Source organism: Colletotrichum lupini, chromosome 3 (genome assembly GCF_023278565.1).
Source record: "Colletotrichum lupini chromosome 3, complete sequence".
Taxonomy (NCBI): Eukaryota; Fungi; Ascomycota; class Sordariomycetes; order Glomerellales; family Glomerellaceae; genus Colletotrichum; species Colletotrichum lupini.
The window spans coordinates 2,945,878-2,967,000 of record NC_064676.1 but is presented as its reverse complement, the minus strand read 5'-3'; the positions used below and the strand labels follow the sequence as shown (position 1 = coordinate 2,967,000).

The following is a 21,123-nucleotide window of genomic DNA, read 5'->3' as shown; positions in this document are numbered from 1 at the left end:
GAAGATGACAGGGGAGTGGGCGGCTGAGGAGACGAAGCTGGGTGTTAGGTGAATAGCACTGATCCAGCTGGCTTGAAGTAGTTGTGCTTGGCTAGAAGAAGCCTTTCAATCGGGCTTTTCGCTGATAGCATGGTGGATGAATACCAAAAACTTCCCGATACAAAGATTGATGAAGTGCCATGTGATGGTCATGGAAGTGAGGTGGATTGCCTAGATCCATCCACCTGCTTGCCTCAATCTATGTGTACGCTTCATCAACGACAGCCACCAGTACTCATGAGTCCGGTAGGCGACCATGATCCAACGTATTCGATTGATCAAGCCAGCTCGGTTCAGATAGTCATTGAAGCGCTTATTCTGCGCTCAAGCGCTTGTCCACCAACCCACTGCTAAGAGAGTTGACTTTCCTTCGCTCACTAACCCGGGGGCCGGCCCGGCCTGCATACAACCCCCCCGGCTCGTCTCCCTCCCCGGTCGTGTCGTTCCATAGCGCGGCCAGAGTGGAAAAAGATTAGCGGGCCCTCTGCAGAAAACGCCGCTTCACATTCCCGATTTGACAGCTGCAATTTGCAGACGTGCATATGCTGTTGGTTCCTTCTTGCTCCAACTCCAACTCCAACTTGTCCCCCCCTGCCTAGTTCGGTGTGCTCGTAAATGTTTGCCCTGGTATGTTTGCCTGGGGGGTAAAGATGCCTGGGCCCTGGGTCGAGGAGGGGTTCTGTTCGGTTGGGCATTTTTGGGGGGGCCAGACGGGCTTTTGAAGGATGCGGGTATGGGGGAAGAGGAGGGAGAGAGAGAGAGGAGTTGGTTGGAATTTGTGACACGATTCCTTTCGCTCTTTTTTCTTCTTTGGTGTATTGAGTCTGGGCGCTGTTCTGTACTTTGATCGAAAGTGTTTCTGGTCCCTTACTATTTTTGAGAAGAAATAACGACGACAACTTAAGGCTGCCGACGTTGCTTCTGAAGTTCTGCTCTGCCAGCCTTTCCTTACCCCCCCTGCAGATGTCACGCTCTCCAGAGCGTGGTGTAGGAGAGATCGATCAGGCCAAGCATGATCAACTGTTTCTGAGCTTGAAAGCGAAGTTGATGGCGGATTATGGGATTGACCCGGACCGTGATTTTGGTCAGCCTTCGAGGGGGCAGCAGCAGCAGCAGCAGCAGCAGCAACAGCATTCTCACGATGACGACGGCGATGGTCAGGACGAGGAAGAGGGATGTGGTCACGCCACTTGCGAACATGGGCATTCCGACGACGTCCCTGTGAGTTTCCAGCCTTTCGTCTGTTGAGAATCTCACTCTCTTCAGCCTTATCGCCCCCGCCTACCCCTGCCTCTTGACTTCAGTTTTTTCTTCTGTACTTTTCTTTAAGAAATACTCAACTGACCGTGTCATTGCTTTTCTTTCCTGAAGGGCTTGTCTTCATCCGGGCTGAGTTTGAGTGAATCTATACTGGAGTACCGTATGGAGAACGGGAGGACATATCATCGGTACAAGGACGGCAGTAAGTGGGAGGCCGCAGTGGTCCGGGTCGGGTTATGGATGGTGTTGGTGTTGTTTCTGACCGGCCTTTTCTGCAGAATATACTCTTCCAAACGACCAGGCTGAGCAGGAGAGGTTAGGTGAGTCTTGCTGTCCCCTTCTCCCGCCGACATTTGGTTGGTGCTGCTATTGCTGCTGCTGCTGCTGCAAGACACAGGCACAGCACTTCCGCTCGGCAGTTTCCTCTTACGTTCGAAGCGGCAACCCTACGTTTGTCTCCATACATCCAGGTACTGACGGGAAGCTGAATTGCCAGACCTCCAACATAACGTCTTCCTCCTCACGTTTGACAACAGGCTCGGTCTCGCGCCGCCGTGCCAGAAGGGGGCCGAAGTCCCTGGCAGGGTCCTCGACGTTGGAACGGGGACGGGGATATGGGCTATTGACTTTGGCGACGAACACCCCGAAGCCGAAGTAAGTTTTTTCCTGGTGTTTGACACCCTTTTCAGACAGTTGTGAGGAGTCGTTTGCTGATGAATGGTTGGCAAATAAAAAGGTCCTTGGGATCGATCTTTCGCCTAATCAACCTACTTTGTGAGTTCAGAACTACCTTAACCCTTTATTTATTTCGCTTTATGGGCCTGCTGATAGATTCAATCCAGCCTACCGCCAAACGTCGACTTTGAAGTAGACGACATTGAGGAGGAGTGGGTGTTTGACGAACCGTTTGACTACATTCACAGCCGCCTCATGACTTCTAGCATAGCAGACTGGAAGGAGTATCTGAAGAATTGTTACAAGTTGAGTTCTTCCCCCCAACTCTCTTGGACTGTGCTACAAACTCAGACCCTCTTACGCTCTCCCAACAGCAACCTCACACCGGGAGGCTACCTAGAACTCCAAGAAGTCGACGTAGGCCCCTCATGCGACGACGGCACCCTCGACCCTACAACCTCGGCGCTGGCGCGGTACTGCGCGCTCCTACACGACGCCTCGGTGATGCTGGGCCGTCCTTACCAGGAGATCCCCAAGCTCGCCGACCTGATGCGTGATCCGGAGGTCGGGTTCGTGGACGTCGAGGTCCGCGTGTTCAAGTGGCCGACCAACGGGTGGCCTGCCGCGGACACGGAGGAAGGGAGGAGGCTGAAGGAGCTCGGGGTGTGGAGCGGGGAGAATATCGTGGCTGGGCTGCAGGGGTTTGCGATGGCGCCGTTTACGAGGGCGTTTGGGTGGTCCAAGGAGGACGTCGATGCGTTTTTGGTGGGTGTCAGGAACGAGATGAGGGATGAGAGTATTCATGCTTACGGGCTCGTGTGAGTGCATTTCTGGTTTCTGCTTTAGGGTAGGGGTTTTGGGTGAGAGCTTGCTAACGATATTCATAGGTATTCTATCGTTGGAAGGAAGCCATTGGAGTAAGGATATCGTGGATCGACGATCCTCCGGACGACGTTAATACCAAAGAGAACAAGACACGTAATTCCGGGGTAATTAGCTTCGCAGCTTTGTGTCATAAATCAGACCGAACGGTGATGGCGCTAGAGCCCGAGTAGTTCTCATCGACGTTCTCAATGGGATCCTGAGACCAGAAGTTGATTTCGCCAGTATCGCCATCAACGATTAGTAGCTGCGTGATGTTACCATCGGAGGACAGGACCTCCTTTAGAGGGCTGTAGTAGTTGTACTATTGAGATGATTGTATGGATAAAGAAGGACGAGGTGTTTGGGATGGTCACGGATGGTCTGATGAGTTTGGTCTCCTCTCTTGTGAGTTCACAAGGAAGGGTAACAAGAGGCCGTATTTTACCGAGATCCGCACATATCTAGCCGGATACCTCCAGTACCCTCGCTCACCTACCAGTCAATCGGCCCGGCGCGTTCTATGGTACTCTAATACGGAATTAGTGAGTTTATGATGGACAAGGGAGTCTTTGACGAGATGATATTACTCGGCTCAAGTAAAGTACCTTACTCGATCGTTCTATCTTCAGCTTCAATTCAGGACGGCGGTACAGCGTGAGAGGTGTGGATCAACCGAGCGAATGCTTGGCAAACTCAAGTAACAACTATGCATACCGCAATGCTCATGGGCACTCTTCTTCTACTGTAGCTATTTGATATGAGAGGCAGGTAACTCTCCGCCGGTAAATAAGATAAGAGTGATGCTTATGCTGCTAAGGCGACTCCCCAGGTATTTATGAATGTGCTATAAAATCATGCAAAGTGGTCCGACTTGATTCACTCGCTGTTCATTGCCAGTCCACTAATGCCATCGACAAGATTTTGCCCTTGATCGTCTGTGCTGTACTGTGAATACGATGCAGAAAGTTGAAGCCTCGAGTGATCAAATCCCCTTCAACGAATCTTAAGCAGTACTCTCCTCCTTCGCCTCAAGCTCACCCTTCTCCGGTTTGCGACCAATAATGCAGTACCTGTATAACGTATTAGGATATCAGTGGATTGACAGAGGAGGGATTAAGACATACGCTGGCATATAAGCATGAATAGCCTTGTTCCTAAGATCATTCCGGACATCGACGAGGAAGACGTTGACCTCCTCGGGCGACCACTCGTACGCGCGCGTAAACGCCGCCATCGTGAAAGCCTCCATCCCAGTCGTGCCGTTCTCGAGCTGGATCCTGCCCAGCTGCTTGTACTTGGGGTCCTTGGGCCACTCGTTGAGCGGCCACTTGAAGGTGGTGATGGACACGTCGACGAAGCCGGCGGCCTTGAGGTTCAGGGACTTGGGGTCAATGTAGGGGCGGCCGAGCTTCTCCGAGGCGCCGTGGAGGAGCTTGCTCCATTGCGAGAGCGCGTGCTTCTCCGTGAGGGTGCCGTCGTCCGAGGTGACGAAGACGTCGAGCTCTTGCAGCTCAACCCAGCCGCCTGGCTCGAGGTTCCTTTTGAAGAGTGTTAGCTGTGGCTTTTTGTCGGTATGATTTGACAATCTTCTTTGTTGCTATGAGTAGCCTTTTTTCCAGAACTCACTTGTATATCTTGCGGAGATAAATGTCCCAGTCGTTGACGGCGCCTGTCATGACTCTGCTGTGGATGTAGCTGAAAGGGCGGGACCACGTCCAGTCCTCCTCGAGGTCATCAATCTCGAATTTGAGGTTTGGGGGCACGCTGAGAACAATCAGTGAACCGATGAATTGCTGAGGGGGTTGGCATCGGGGGACGCAAGTGTCTTTCTGCTCTTAAATGACACATTTTGGGCTTGAAACAAAAAGAATGAGCCTACGAATAGGAAAATATCAAACGTACTAATCGGTCAGGGGCGGTGAGAGGTCGAATCCGATAACCTTGCGAGCAAAACCGTTAGATGGTCACAGTTCAGTCGCCATTTCTTGCGGATTTGTCGAAATGCAAATCCTGATTTTTCTCCTTACCTCTGACTCCGGATGATCATCTGCAAAGTCGATGGCCCAGCTACCGGTACCGGTACCGACGTCCAGTGCACGAGAACACACGAACTTTGAGTCCTTCTGGGCGGGCGGGGCGACGCCGGAAGCGAAGTCGAGAGAAATCAGCCACAACTCATTCTCCAGCTCTGGAATTTCCCGTTGTTAGCTGAAGACCAGCTGGTAAGAACAATAGCATCAGAAAGGAAGTTACCGAGTCTGTCCATTTCCCGCTCATCGTTGGGCTTCGTGTATTCTGCGTCATTGTCAGACCGTGTCTCGATGCCAAGAGGCATGGGTTTCATCAAAGGCAATACAACAAACAAAAGAAAACTTACTGCCGTCTTTGTAACGGTGGTATGTCCTACCGTTCTCGAGGCGGTAGTCGAGGACGGAGTCGCGCAGACTTGTGCTGGACGAGGCAACCTGTTTTCGATGTTCAGCGGTGCCAATTTTTTCTCCGTACATGTTTGTACGTTGGCGACGTGGACGCGCGATTGCTTACACTCCCAACCTCTGACTGGCTCTCATCTTCCGTATCGTCCCCCACAATCAACTCGTCAGGATACCTCTCAGTCGTCATCTTTGTTTGCTAAAAGAAACCCTGGGGCAGATCTCGAGAACGAAGATGTCTGGTTGGTGTCAACCCTTGCTTTTTGAGATTTGTTTGCTGGATCCCGCGAGAGAGAGCAAACATGCGATGAGAAAGAGACACACAAACTCCACGAAAAAGAGGGGTTGGGCTGGTATTCGGTGATTTTTTTTGTGATGGCCACGCCGGATCGGTCAAAGGGCGGAGAAAAATCCCAAGATTTCGAACATGCCACTCATGTTCCCGTACGGCGCAGCCGTTAACCGCCCAGTCAACTTGTGGGACCTCCCATTGAAGAACGAATGAGCAGGGGTGCAATGAGATTCATGGACGGGGAAGGCGTCGGGGGATGATTTCGATAAGGAGTCTAGTTCTCCCATCCTGCAGATTTTCCCACTTTCCGTATCTGGTCTTCATATGTTGGCATGCGATATGCCTAGGGATGGTCACCCGTTGGAACTTGGCCACGGGCCGTTTGTTCGCTCGCTTCTACAACGCGCAGAGACAGTTGATCACTTGTCACTTTTACCCAACCTAAGACAAGGCCCAGAGACAAGGACGTTGGTTGATTGGTGCCAGCTTAGTGGCCCGTCGGAGCGAGCGATCGAACTCTGCAAGACATCTTGAAGATGTGTTTTTGTGATAACGCACGACTCAGTCTGTCGCAACAACAACGGTTTGGGCTATTGCTCCTGGGCAGAGGCAATGTGTTCGTTGGTCTTGAGGCTTTTTTGAACGATAGGAACCGTCCCGAGACATCTTTCATCCATGGAATTCATAGAATAAAGAGGAAGGGCGGTTATCGTAAGGTGGTATCTGTTTTTCTCTTCTAAATTTGCGACCGAAAGCAGTTGATCCTTGTTTGGTTCGGTGTATCACTAAACCCCGATCACCCGATGATAGAATTCGGACCTTCACGTATGTAGACAACAATACATGCCGTCGAAACAGATCGCTCATTCAGATCCGAGCGAAGATAGTCCTGGATTGAAGTGTGCAGGTCGCCTATGATAGGCGAAGTCGCGGTTCATAGTTCTAGCTCGGAACCCACGACCAGCTGGCGGCTCTGCAGGTGTCGTTCGTGGACTCGTGTAACGGGAGACACCATGTCCCTGCAAGGATGTACGCACCCGCGGCGGGACCATCCATCTCACTAAAGTAGTTACAAAGTTACATTTCTTTTCGGGGCGAGAGCAACGTGTGTCAACTTTATATGTACTGCCCATCTCGTCCGTCCTGCCGCAAAATAATTATCTTCGTCATCCCTCTCATTCAATGCCATTCGGCTCGGGAATGGGTTCCGCAACCAACACCGTGCTCTCCTCTGGCCTCTCTTGCGCCTCTTCGGCCTTCTTGTCCCTCTTCTCGTAGAACCCCTCAACGTCCTTGACCACCTGCCGGCCCGAAAAGTTCTTCATCAGCTTCTGCGCCTCGCCCCGGATGCGGTGCTGGTACCAGTACGGGAACGCCCGCAGCGCCGTCAGCACGTTGCCGTACGCGGGCAGGACGACGTGGCCGCTCTCGCCCGTGAGCACCTGCCTGACCACGGCGTCGGCGACAGTCTCGGGCTCCAGCGCCGGGACAATGAACTCCACGCCCTGCTCGTAGCCGGTGAACAGTGGAGTCTTTGTGAAGCCCTGGTTGACCAGTACCGTGCGCACCCGCGGGGCGTTGTACCGGGTGGTGAGCTCTGCTGTGATGCCCTCGTGGAACGCCATGGCGGCGGCTTTGGACGCGCCGTAGTCGACCTGGACGGTGTCAGTGACCTTGGTTAGATTAACAAGCCACATCAGCCCTGAGGATCCATCCTACCATGTTGGGAACGCAGAGGTAGCTTGCGTACGATGCAACCGTCACAATCATGCCGTGGTTCATCTTCGCCATGTGCGGGAGGAATTCCTTGGTCGTCCAGTAGTGCGCAAGCGTGTTGACGTCGAAGGTAAAGCGGATATCCCGTTCCGTCGAGTCGAGGACCGTCTTTCCACGCGCTACGCCGGCATTGTTGATCAGCACCGTCGGGTGGCCGACCTTTGCACGAATCTCGTTGGCTACGGCTCCGAGTTTCTCAGTCGACGTGATGTCGCACTTGAAATAGTGCACGTTGGAAGCTGTCGGCGGGTGTTAGACGATGAACCCTACAGAAAACGGGCATCACCACAGATTTCTCCACTGAGAGGAAGGGATCACTCACCAGCAGTGAAAGTCAAGTCCTGGATATCCAACACAACGACAGTAGCACCGTGCTCGGCCAACAACCGCGCAACATGCCCACCAATCCCACCAGCACCGCCCGTGACGAGGACAATCTCCCTGCGCCAGTCGTACCGGTCGTCGACCCAGTTGTTCAGGGCGCGCCGCGAGAGCCAGCTGCTCGCCCAGCGCGTGACGGCGCAGTACGCCAGGAACTTGATGCGCGAAAAGGCCGTGGGGTGGAGGATGGCAAGGTCGCCGCCCTTTTTGGTGTAGCGGGCGAGGAGTAGGAGCGGGAGGAGTACGGACGGGTTCAGGGCGGTCCTGGCGATGAGGCGGAAGATGGGGTCGGCTGTGAGGCCCTCGCGTGGGAGGAAGCCCTGGTGTAGAGGCATCGTCGGGCTTGTCTTTTGTTGCTGCGGTTCGCGATGGGGCGTGGAAGTCTGTCTTTACAGGCTGGCGATGTGTCACAGGGGGATCAGGCTTCCGTTTCTCGAAAACGTTGATGAATCAAACGACAGACTGAGAGGTAGTTCTGAGGTGGGATTTTGCTAACACCGGTGAGTTGAGTGAGTATTCGTCAACCAACAGCCTTGAGTTGCGATGCAATGAAGCTTGAATTAGAGCTTGGGTTGTATCTGATTTCCAAGACAGGAGGGATTGTCAAAAGAAAGACAGTCTCAACATGACGCCACCGCACAATTAGTATGCGAACCCTCCGTACTTAGAGGGGGTTTCAATGACGAGGGGGGTTTCAACAGTCATAAGTAAGAAAAAGGTGGCCAGGGTTAACCGTCGCGCACCGGGTGACAGAGGCAGGATAGCTCCCAACCCGACTTGATGCTTGGCGGGAGTGAGGTGGGAAAGGAAGCTGCGACCATCCAAGTCCCCGTCCGCCTTCCCCGTCCCATCATTGCTTGCCGCACTTCAGTCGTACAACCACACCATGTGCAGGCGTCCTTTTCCAGATTGGAGATGCAACGCGCAGCCGAGGTCTAGTGCGGCCAGAAAGTGCGGGGAATCCGGGGGGCCGTAGTGGAAACATGAGTTGCGAGCTTGCGATCGACATTTCCTCGTGCCATAACTCACAAGCGCCTACTAAGAAAAAGGCTGAGCCGAATGGTAAACCGTAGGTGTGCACTGCAAGCGCGGGTGGTTGGCCACATGCAAGTTGTAAGTGTAACGGCTCGTCGCCTGGCCTGACGTGCGTATTGCCTTTTCCAGAAAGCAGTTCGTCGCGCGTGCGGCATGGGGCCCACCGGATGGCTAGGACGCTCACCTCCGGGTACTCACCGACCCGGTGGGAGTGGGGAATCACCAAGGTCCCGGGAATGAGTTTCCTACTGCGTAATAGACCCGTTGCTAGCGATCGGCTGGTGTTTGCTTAACTATCTTTGGTTTCTGCATTGAGTTCTACGACACGAGAAGACTTTTGTGTATCCGTACTTTCGTTGGAGAGAATTAACCTTATCTTCAATTGGCTTCCCTCCATCATCGTTTTTCACTTCTGCCAACTTCTAGAAGATATCAAATGGTCGGCCGTTTGAGATATCTGTGCGCAAAAATAAGGTGCTAAGGTTATATATACAACCCATCAGTATCGGTTTCGGCACCATCCGACGGCCGACGGACAAGAACTATGACTCCCGTCGGGGGGGATTCGATTAAGAAATATGTACTAATACAGCTTCCGCGTCTGGGGGTATCATGAATGGGCACAAGTGTAACCAGCCAGCTCGTCCACAACGAAACTGGCAAAAAGCCTCCCTCTCCCTCCGATCAGAGCACCAGCGCAGCGCCGATGCTCACCAAACACAACCAATACGCCCCATCCCTCCACCTCAAGCTCGCTCCCGCGCCGAGACCGTCACCGGGCGTCGCCTCAGGCTTCGTCCCGCCGAGCCCGTCGTCGCTGCCGCTTCCCGATTTAACTTCAATCGTGGTCGAGTCGCCCGGCGCGAAGAGCACGCCGATCGAGTTGGCGGCCGTGGCGTTGAGTTGCTCGGGGGTGAGGAGCGGGTTGTTGAGGGCGTCGCATGAGGGCCGGCTGTCCTTTTGTTCGATGCTGTTCGTGACGGAGATGGGCACGTCGAAGATTGTATAGTGATCTTCACCATTGAGGCGGAAGTTTTGGCGGATGGAGATCTGGGGGGGGGGGGGTTAGTCCTGTCACACCTGATGATTATTCGAAATGCCAGACTTACATTGTATGCGCCGCGATCGCTGGAGCTGGAGCTGGGCTGACCATTGCCGACGAGACAATCCGGCCATATCCAGTTTACGTGCTTCACCGTGCTGCCGGGCTCCTGTGTCATAATCTCCCCCAAACTGGCGTTATTGGCCGTCGCCGTGCCGTTGGAGATGGTGAAGTTGCGGCCGGTAGCATAGCTTGACAAAAACATAGTCACATTGAAGATCTTGGTCGGACTATCCGAAGCATACGGCGGCAGCGGCATCTTGCCGTTCGTCGAGACGTCAATCGCAACATGGAGGTTATCTATAGTTAAACCAGTGTTAGTATTGACCATTTGTGGCCCGATGGAAGTCAAAATTCATGTTGTTTGCGAGACTTCATCTGAAGTTTTGGGAAAGGTGTCTGGCAAGTCTACTAACCTCCGCCCAACGGGGTCCCCGGCTGAGGCGCGTCCAAGATGACCAGCCCGGGCGTGAAGATCTGGCCGTTGGCAATGGTGAAGTTCTGGGCCGTCCCGGAGGCCGCGAACAGGGCCAGCACCGCGGCCGCGGCGTACGACGTCGAGGAGACCATGACGATGGAACAGAACTGAATGTGACGCTGCGGAAAGGAAGATCGCGAAAGATTTGGAGAATAGAGCCGGGAACCGGGAAACCAGAGGAACAGAAAAAGATTAGCAACGTCGTTGCGCCTGCGCGGGGCAGGCAGTTTGTTTAATTAATTCAGAGTCCCACGCGCCTGAAGCATCCAACAGAGCGGGAACAGGGTTTCCTGGATCTCTCTTATAAAAGGTACGGGAAAAGTGGAAGAACCCGGCTATTTTAACTATATCGTTTAGCTATTTTGACTATACGCCACTGTTAGAAAATTTCTACTAGCCGCTATAGCCCGCCTCGAGTGCCAGTAAGTAGTAGAAATTTTTCTACTACCTGCCCACTTCTACTTCTACTTCTATTATATATTATTAATTAAACTTAGTAGATTTCTGCTTACTTACTTACGACTAATTAATCTTAACTAAACTACTATTATTACTACTACGCCGCTACTACTACTATTATTATTACTAACGTTACGATACTTTTTAAATTACTAATTAGAAATCCTAACGGCTACGATACGTACGAAGATCTTTTTATAAATATTACTTTTTTTATAAAAGCTTAAGGATTTGTAATCGTTAAGTGCCGCGCTTTTAATTATTATAACGGAGTTCCTTCCTAATTCGACCTCTATTACGACGTAAGTAACTATAATCTACCGAGCTCTGCGCACTTCTAAGAAATATTTATAAAAAAGAAGGACTATAAGTAGGTAGCTAAGGCCGTTAAGTTAAAGACTAGAGGGGACCGTTAGTATTTCGAAGTGCGAGTTAACTATTATAATTACGAGCCCTCTACCGATCCTATTACTTATTTTTCTTATTATAAGCGCTTAGTTTAATAAAATAAGGAGATTAGTTAGGCCTTTTAAACTACGACTACGGGTAGTCGTAGGGTTATTATTATAATATCTAAGAGGTATCTAGACTACTTATTTAAGCATAAGGATATTAAGAACGATATATAAAAGATACGGCTATAGAGCCTCGGCGGGTATACTCCTACTTAGGCCCTTATTATATTATTTTAAGAGCGTAGTATTAAGTACTTTATATAATAGCTCGACGGCTATATTACCGGCCTCTTTTAGACCTACCCTTATTACGAGGTTATATAAAAGCTCTTTCTAAATATTATTTCGCTAAATAATACCTATAAAACTAACCGCTTTAAAATACCGCTTATAAACGTAACTAGGGTGGCTAATATAGGCACGACTTTTAATATAGTATTCTACTTTATTAACTCAGAAGACTACTAAGCTTATAAGTGGGCTCTGGGTTAATTAAAAGACCTCTATACTTAAATTAACGCCCGTAAGCTTATCGTCGCTATTACTAACTTTAAAAAGGTACTAAAAAAAGCCCTTATTACCGTCTAGCCCGATACGTAGTAATAGATCTATATATAGTATATTAATAAGAATATTGCTTACGAGGTTAAAAAGCGGTGGATTTATACTAACGGCTCTTAGGTAATTAATAATAACGAAGTAATTAGTAGTAATTATATCGACCCCGTCTTTACTAAATTATTAATAAGAGCTTTGTTAGAAGAACTAATTACCGTTAGCCGGCCCCGTAAGATTCCGGATACTTACGTTAGCTTTTTTTTAATCTAAAAGTTTATAATTTATACTAATTTAGAAGGGGACTTTGCTAAGGCCTAGAAGTTAATACTTAAGAAGTTTAAACGATAAGAGCCCTTAATTACTTATATTCTCGAGACTTACTTTAGCTAGCGTAAGGAGTTCGTAAACTACTAAATTAAGTAGTATTATAACCTTAGTATTAGGGTAACTTCTTAAATAAAAAGTAGTTATAAAGAGATTAAGAGCTACTTCTTTAACTTAACTATAGATCTAAAGTTCTTTACGGATCGTATATAATAAATAATTAGTAACTAGAAAGTAGCTTATAAGGTCGATCTCGCTAAGCAGAGCTCTCGTTAGCTCGTTAAGTTTAGTATTAATAACCGTTAGAAAGCTTAGATAGGTAATATACGTACCCGCTACTCGAGGAAAGCGTTAAGACTTATTATTACGTAGTACTACTTAGTTTACGAAAGGCTAAAAAAGACCGAACCTGACCTACTTTATACGAAGCAATTTATTACTTAGTACGGCCTTTTTTATTTATATACTATTTATTAGTATCTCGAGTAGAATAAGCCTCTCTCGTACCTTAACTATAACCGCTATTAGTACCTTAACTATAACTTTATTATTAATAATACCCTACGCTAGATCTTAAATTCCCTCGTCGTCGTACTACGAGGTCGGCCTCGTAATAGTAAAATCGATATCCCTATAACTATACTACCGTTATAATAATCTCCTATTAGTACTAATCGTTAATAAGGCTCCTAGGCTACTCGAGTAAAGAATCCTTTATATTAAGAACGACTAGATAAGGGTTAATCTGCTAGTTAGTTAGAACTAGGCTTTTAGTAAATTGCGGTAGATCTTTAATATTAACTTAACTAAGATCTATACGTAGCGGCTACTACCGAGCCTAAGCGAGGCCGAGGTCGAGGCTAAGGTTGCCCGCGAGGTAGAGGTCGCCCGCGAGGTAAAAAAAGTTAAGGAAGTAGAACTATAAGTAATACTATTAATAAGGAATAACGAGGGATCTATGCTACGGTTATTACTAAATAAGTCTAGTAATCCCTCGATCTAAATAGCTAGTATAGATTATAACCGGGGGATCTTAGTACGGCCGTTAATTACTTATAATTAATTACTATAGTCTTAACGATCGGAATTATCGACTTAAGTAGGCTAATAGGAGGCTAGCTTTTAGATTAATTATTCTACTTAGTTAGATAATTATATAATTAAATTATTTTAATAAAAAGTACGGTAATCGTCGAATTAGCTCGAATCGTAGATTTCTATTAAATTAGCCTAATTAACTTAGGCTAATTCGTGAGTTAGGCCAATTAGTTAGAAAAGTGGGGACTGTTAACTGTGGTGTATAGTTAAAATAGCCAAACGATATAGTCAAAATAGCCGGGTTCAAAGTGGAAACGGGCGGCCCTTGAAAATTCGAGAGAGAAGAAAAGGATGATTTCGTTCGATGCGGGATGATGGGTCGGGTGCTCGCGAGGGAAATGAGCATACGGGCCACACACACCTGGAGTAGATTGCCAGGGATGAAGTGGGCGAATAGAGATGAGAGAAGACGGGCGAGACAGAAAAGGTAAACAGTCCAAATCCCAAAAGAATGGGACGTCAACCGTTCTTGAAGCAGGAAGGCTGAGGGGGCGAAAAGTTCCTGAAGGCTTCATACTACGGATACAAGCTACGTCGTTATGCAAAAGGCATCTCAGGGCCTAAACCGCCTCCTCTCGGTTCGATGACAGCGGCGATCCGACGCAAGAGACGGCAGAGAAACCTTGGCCCTTTGTGAGCCTTGCAGGTTCTGGGCCACTATCATTCATGCCGTGTTTGTATCCCTACACAGAAGAGTGCGTGCCTCTTCCCGGAAGTCGAGAACCGGGGCCAGGTGTTCCACCGCTTTACAATAACCTTACCACTCTACCACTATTATCCCACCTAGCACCGTGGCACCATACGATACGCGATCTCCAGCTAACCCTTCGGCTATGGCGTCTGTGCATGACGTGGGTTCGGATTCGCCAGGGGACTGGAACAGAGAGGAGCTAGAGGACGAGGAGTGAGAATTGTGAGAGGAGTGAGGGTCAATAACGGCTGGGGATTAAGATGACCGACTTGCCCCCCGCGGGTGTGACGCCCTCTTGATGCATGGCAAGTTTCAGATTGAAGGAGCGGGAAGAGTTGGATAAGAAGAACCTGAAAAGAGCACTGTAATTCTGCCAATTTGCGGACAACCCGTTACCCATCGCATATTCCGCCAAGGGCCCTTCTTCATCAACAAGAGAGCGAGCGGCCCCAACATCGAAGGAGAAAGGGACCAGAACTTCCGTCAATGAGAAATGAGACGGCGAGGACGCACGAGCCAACGCCTAATTAAACTTGGGCGATGATATTCTGCCACTAGCTGCCGCTATTCGACCACTAAGTGTAGCTACGGCCGCTATACGACCGCCGGTCTTAGGTATATATATAAGCTAGGCTCTGCGTAGTTAGTATTCGAATAGGTTAGGCTAATTAGAGGCCGTTAATTAACTTATAGTTAATTAAATTATTTTAATAAAAAGTATGGTAATTAATAAATTAGCCTAATTAACTACTTAATTAACTACCTAATTAACTACTTAATTAACTACTTAATTAACTACTTAATTAACTACCTAATTAACTACTTAATTAACTACTTAGTTAACTACTTAATTAACTACCTAATTAACTACTTAATTAACTACCTAATTAATTATTAATTACTTTATATAGCCTATAGCTTGTAATTTAGTAACTTCTTTTATTTTAACCTCGTTCTTTATTTTAGCCTCGTACTTATTAATAAGTCTATTTATTTCGCTTTTTATTATAAAATTAATATTATAAATATAATCCTTATTAGCTAGATCTTATAATACGTTTAACTATATAAGATTATTAGTTAATTAGGATTACAACTTTATAAGCGTTAATAACTAAGGAGCCCTTATAAAATTAATTATATTATTATTAATTACGTTAATTATTTTATTAGTAATAGCTTATTAATACCCCCGCTATATTTTTATATTAGGCTCGTACGTATTAAAAATATATATAATCTCGAGGTCTTATTAAGTAAAAGTAGCCTTATTTAGTACTAGAGGTATTATTAATAATAATTATACTAATATAAGTATTACTTTTATATATTTAATAACTTCTTTATATTTAAATATAAAGGGCTCTTACTTAGAAAAAGTATTTAAATTAATTATTAGTTTTTTTAATTTAAGCGCCTTAGTACCTATTTTAATTATTATAATACTTATTATAAAGCCTTATAAATAACCCTTACCTCGGATTTATAAGGGATTAAGTAAGAGAATAAAAGTATTATTATTAATAATAAGCTTTAAACGTTATTAAAACTAATATAAATAGATCTCTTTTAGTAATATTAAAGTACTATTCTTAGTATATTATTAAAAAACGTAATAATAAAGTAGCGTATAAGTAGTTCGAATTAAATAAAGTATATACTCTCTTAACGGCTTTTTATATAAACTTAAATTTAGTTATTTACTTAGTATACGGAGTTTTTATAAAAAGTACTTAAGGGTATCGTAATATATATATATATATACGGACCTTTTTTTAAAATAATTTTATAATAATACTTAATATTTTAACTTAGTAACGGGTTTAGTAAATACTAATTATAACTACTTAACCTATTTAAAAAATAACTAATTTATTAAATACGGCTTTAAAATTACTTATATAATAATAGATTCGTATTTTAATACTTATATATAAGGATTTAATAATTAATATAGTTAAGTAACCGAAGTACCTAATTTAGTTAATTTAAATAAGTACGATTTTTTTATATTATAGTTTAAGCTAAGTATTAATAATATAATTAACTATTACCGTAGGGTACTTAATAGTTTTAAATTTAAATAATTAGTTATGGTATATAATTATTAATTTATTATAAAACAGATTATTTTAATTTATAAAGAATTATTAAAAGCGAGGGTTATATATAATAGCGTTAATCTTGTTTTTTATAACCGGGCTAAAGTAGTACCGGGTCTTAGTTAATATATTAAAGTTAACGTATTAATAATAGAGTATATATAGTACTATTTTAAATTAAGTATTATTATTAAGGGTATTAAGTAGAGTAATTTTGCGATTTATATACGTAATTTATAAAAGGGGAATTTCGTAGGCCCGGAGTAATACTAATAGCTAATTAATAGCTTAATAATAATTAACTTCTTTTTTATTAAATAAAAAGTAGCTTACGATTTAAAAAGTATGATTATTATTTATAGCTCTATATAGTAGTTTTTTTCCGGCTTTATAAGCGCAAAAGATCGACCTTAACGAGATTACGCTTTTAAGGGAAATTATATAATACGGTATACTTTTTAATTATATAATATATATAATATACCCTAAGTACGCGCTTAGTATAATATAGTAATTTTAATACGAAAACTACTATATAATTCGGAATAGGTAAGCTACCCTTTATATAGTAGCGCTGGTTAGAAAAGTTAATAATAAAGGTTAATTATAATAGTTAGCTATAATAGTTAGCCGTAATAATTAAAGGCGGCCCTTAATTATAGAGGTTCTGAATTTTAATAGTAACGTAGAGGTTTTTAGAAAAAGGGCTAAATAGGCTAATATTTATTACTCTTTTACTATATTAGAGCTCGTAAAGATTTTTTTTATCCTTATCGCTTTTAATATTACCTAAAGCTACTTTCTATTTAAACTAAATAAATTTACTAAATAAATCTACTAAATAAACTTATTAATATATAAACTACTATTTAAATAGTCTACTCTTAGTATATAATTAGTAATTAGTAGGCTAAAGATGCTTATTAATAAGTCTGCCCCTCTTAAGCTAGGCGCCCTTAGCTAGCTCGACGCTATAGCTATTATAACTAATATAAGTACGCCTAAGGATTAATAAAGTACTTTTTAATAATACGGAATTTAGTTAGGTAATAATACGAACGCTATAAATAGCCGGGCCGGTACGGATATTAAAATCTAGTATATCGATACTAATTTAGAAATTATATTTTATAGAGCTAGAAATCCTTTTAATACGGGCTATATTATAAACGTAAGGGAATATATAAGGGGCCTCTTAACCCTTAATGAGAAGGAGTATATAATACGGGATCTAGCTGCCTACGTAAGCTAGTACTAAGAGGTCTTATATATATTAAAATAGGTATAATATAATAGATTCGGGATACGGCTAGTAATAAAATATTAATAATTTAATAACTAATATACGGATCGTATTATAAAAGAACTTTTTAAAAAGCAGAGCCTTTACGAAAGACTTTATAAGCTTTAGTTTTATAATATACTTATATTTATATTATAGCCTTGCTAGTTAGGTACTTATAGCCTAATTTTTTATAATAAATTACTCTTACGGGCTAGTTACCCCGTTAATACCCCGAGGACCCTATTTATTATAAATAGGGCGTTTATTAATAACTTATTACTAAACGTACGAAGTTAAAGTACGTATAAAAGCGTAAATAGTACTAAAATAGCTAGTTTAATAGACTTTATAAGCCTAATAATAACTTACTTTTATAAAATAATAAAAATAATAATTAAAAATCGAAATTAAAAACGGCGTCGATATAAAGAGCTTATTTAATAGCTTACTAAGCGGCCGGTAACGTATCTAAGTTAATAAAAATATAAAAAGCCTTCTTTTTATAATTATAAACTAATTAAAAAAGAGTTTACGAGTACTTAGGTAGTAAACTAGATTATTATTATAAAAATAAGTAATAAACTTTATGTAAAAAGTATTATAAAATAATATATTAAATAGGCCTTATTTAAAATATCTTTATTATTATAAATATAATAGTATAATTATAAAAAGAGCTTCTAGGATCCCCTTTTTTAGGGCGACTTCTTAGCGTTTATTTATTAATAATACGTAAACCCTAAGACTTAAGAACGGGAATATTATAAAAAGCTAAGGATAAAAAGGCTAAAAGAGGGCTAGATTTTTACTTAGTTCCTTACTAAATAGTTAGTAATTTATTATAACCTAAGTATAGAAAATATAGAAAATTTAAAAATAGAAGTATATTAGTTCTTTTTTAAACTATTATTTTAGTTATAAAACGATTTAATTTATTATAAAGTTTTAATTAAGAGAGTATATAATATAATTTATGAGGCTAATAAACTATAATTATTAAATTAATAAAAAAGTAGTAACTAATTATAAAAGGACGATAAGAAAAGGCTATATTTATTATTAAAATAACTACGTTAAATATCCCCCTTTTATAAAAAAAAGTAAAGAGAGCTTTAAGGGGCTAGGCTTTAGGGACTTATTAAAAGTAATATTATAAAAGCTATATAATAAAAATACTCGTACCGAGCTATTATAAAAGCGTCGTAATAATAATATTAAGTACTTTACGTATAATAAAATAAGCTATATATTTAGTAAGTATTAAAAAAATAAGTTAAGAAGTAGGGGTAATAATAAGCTAACGTACCCCTAATTAAAACTAACGTTAATAACTATTTAATAAGTTATTATTAAGCTAAGAGTTATAAAAGTTAACTTATTAAAAAACGAGTAAGTATAAATAATATACTTAATATACTTATACTAAGTATTAAAAAAGTATTAAGGAGAATAATTACGAAAAGTAGGGTAATAGTTTTATAAAATATTATTAAAAAGCTAATAAAGGTTAATATAAATATATATTCTAAAATAAATATTATTAATACTAAGCTCGTAACTTACTTAGGGTTAACCTTAGTTATTATTATAGCTCCTTTATTAAAGGACTTTTAAAGTAAAGCTATAGGCTAGGGGAAAGCTTATTAATTAACGCTCTGTTTTATTAACTATTATAAGTAGCTAAAAAAGATTTAATAACTATTTACTATAGTTAATAAGGATAAAAAAATAATAAACCTCTTATTATTATAATTATTAATAAGCTAAAAAGATATTTATATTAATATAATAATAAATATATAATTATATAAGCCTATTTTAGTTACTAAACTAGAGGTAATAGCTCGTAATATCGTTAAGAATTATAAAAGGGTATATATATTATATATTACTATTATAAGAAATATTATAGGAGTAACGAAGATTAAATTACGAGGGGGTTTATTATTAGAATTTTAATTAGAAATAGAGACGTTTAATAAGTAATTAGTAAAAGAACCGTAGTTATATAATAAAATAAAATACTTAATTAACTTAGTTCTAGGTACTAAATTACTATATAGTTTTATCTATTTATTAAATAAAAAATAATTTAATAAGCTTTATACGTATATTATTAAAAACTTAGTAAACGGTTATATTATATTTTTAATTAATAAGGCTAGGGTACTAATCCTTTTTATATTAAAAAAAGATAGTATATTATACTTCTATATAAACTATTACGGGCTAAATAAAATAATTATAAAAAATCGATACTTACTACTACTTATTAATAAGCTCTTAAATAAGCTTTATAAAGTAAAATAGATCTTAAAAATAGATATTAAAAATACTTATTACTATATCTAAATTAAAAAAAAAGACCGATAGAAAATAGCGTTCCGGAGCTAATATAGTTATTTTAAGTATATTATTATACTTTTTAAGCTAACGAACGTACCTATAACGTTCTAAGTATATATTTACTAAGCGCTCGCTAACTTACTAAATACTTATTATATAATATATATAAACGATTTAATAATCTATTTAATAATAAAAAAGTAATATATAGAGGATATTAAAAAAGTCCTTTAACGTTTATAGTTATACGGGCTTTTTATTAAACTATTAAAATACTCGTTTTATTTAAAAAGGGTCGAGTTTTTAAATTATATTATTATATTAAAAAAATCGAAATTAACTTATTATAAGTACGAACGATCGTTAATTAAAAGGCGCTAAAGTCTATTAAGGATATTTAAGTATTCCTAGGGTTCTATAACTTCTATTAGAAGTTTATTACTAAATACTTAGGTATTATTATATTAATAATAATATTATTAAAAATAAAAAAGGGGTAAACAAGGGATTTTTAATAAACTAAAGAAGTAAACGAGGTATTTAATTAGCTAAAGGTCGCTTTTATCTTAGTAACCGTACTTACGTATTAAAACTTATAATATATTATATAAATAAAAACCGACGCTTTAATTAAAACTATTATAATAATTTTATTATAATAAGCTAATAAAGAATAGTAACCTATTATTAATTAATTATAAAAGCTTACGGATATAAAGTAATAATAAGCTACAGGTTAATAAGAACTATTTATTATAATAAAAGGGCTAGAGTACTAGGCTTATTACTTTTAGGGCCTTTTATAAAAGTTTATAATTTTAACGGATTACTAAATACTTAAAACAGTAATTAATATACTAATATAGGACTTTTAAAAAAAGCTTACGAAGTAAGTATATAAACTATTAATATTTAACTTTAACTTAGAATACTAACTAGAGAAAACGAACTTAGTAAATAGTTTATTTAAAAAGCTAGATTATATAAAAAAAGAAGTATTTTATAAAAACGTCCTCTTTATACTAACTTAAAAGCTATATCTTATTAACGAATTACTACTTAATGTTTAATAAAGGATAATTAGCTTAAAAAGATAAAATAATATTACTAAGGTATACGTTTAAATAGTTAAGGCCTCTTTTTATAATCCTAGTTAAATATTAACTAGTTCTAAAGATAGGGAATTTTTTCCCCTATATTAATAACGTATTATAGGGCGTATTAATAAAATAGTAATAGTTATTATTATAATAACTTAAAATAAAAAAATAAGAGAGTTATTAGTAAATACTTATTAATAGTCCGGTAAGGATAAAAAGGAGTTAAATAAAGCTAAGATTATTATATTAAAATAATATATCCTATACCCCGTTATAAAAAAGCTTATAAGGGGTAAAATAGTATTTACTTCTTATTTCTTATTAAAAACTAAAAAGCTTATTAAAGAATTATAAGCTAAAGACGAGTTTTA

General features: G+C 40.9%; 5 protein-coding genes across 5 annotated transcripts; 1 reads left to right on the top strand and 4 right to left on the bottom strand.

Moving 5' to 3' along the window:
- Positions 1-1,002: 1,002 nt before the first annotated feature.
- Positions 1,003-2,796, top strand: CLUP02_05657 (uncharacterized protein; the record flags this gene model as incomplete). Its single annotated transcript, XM_049284663.1, has 5 exons — positions 1,003-1,260; positions 1,411-1,501; positions 1,796-1,953; positions 2,131-2,258; positions 2,349-2,796. The coding sequence occupies 5 exons, from the start codon at positions 1,003-1,005 to the stop codon at positions 2,794-2,796; spliced, it is 1,083 nt and encodes a 360-aa protein (XP_049141806.1).
- Positions 2,797-3,841: 1,045 nt separating this feature from the next.
- CLUP02_05656 (methyltransferase domain-containing protein) lies at positions 3,842-5,460 on the bottom strand (the record flags this gene model as incomplete). The annotated part of the gene is made up of 7 exons (XM_049284662.1): positions 3,842-3,908; positions 3,942-4,376; positions 4,465-4,631; positions 4,866-5,026; positions 5,092-5,133; positions 5,216-5,303; positions 5,383-5,460. 7 exons carry the CDS (start codon positions 5,458-5,460, stop codon positions 3,842-3,844), a joined length of 1,038 nt encoding a protein of 345 aa, XP_049141805.1.
- Positions 5,461-5,793: 333 nt separating this feature from the next.
- Positions 5,794-6,618, bottom strand: CLUP02_05655 (uncharacterized protein; the record flags this gene model as incomplete). Its single annotated transcript, XM_049284661.1, has 4 exons — positions 5,794-5,958; positions 6,024-6,091; positions 6,382-6,451; positions 6,517-6,618. 4 exons carry the CDS (start codon positions 6,616-6,618, stop codon positions 5,794-5,796), a joined length of 405 nt encoding a protein of 134 aa, XP_049141804.1.
- A 119-nt stretch (positions 6,619-6,737) lies between these two features.
- On the bottom strand, positions 6,738-8,054 carry CLUP02_05654 (short-chain dehydrogenase; the record flags this gene model as incomplete). Its single annotated transcript, XM_049284660.1, has 3 exons — positions 6,738-7,217; positions 7,282-7,577; positions 7,661-8,054. 3 exons carry the CDS (start codon positions 8,052-8,054, stop codon positions 6,738-6,740), a joined length of 1,170 nt encoding a protein of 389 aa, XP_049141803.1.
- A 1,384-nt stretch (positions 8,055-9,438) lies between these two features.
- CLUP02_05653 (uncharacterized protein) lies at positions 9,439-10,426 on the bottom strand (the record flags this gene model as incomplete). The annotated part of the gene is made up of 3 exons (XM_049284659.1): positions 9,439-9,804; positions 9,864-10,156; positions 10,273-10,426. 3 exons carry the CDS (start codon positions 10,424-10,426, stop codon positions 9,439-9,441), a joined length of 813 nt encoding a protein of 270 aa, XP_049141802.1.
- Between the last annotated feature and the right edge of the window lie 10,697 nt (positions 10,427-21,123).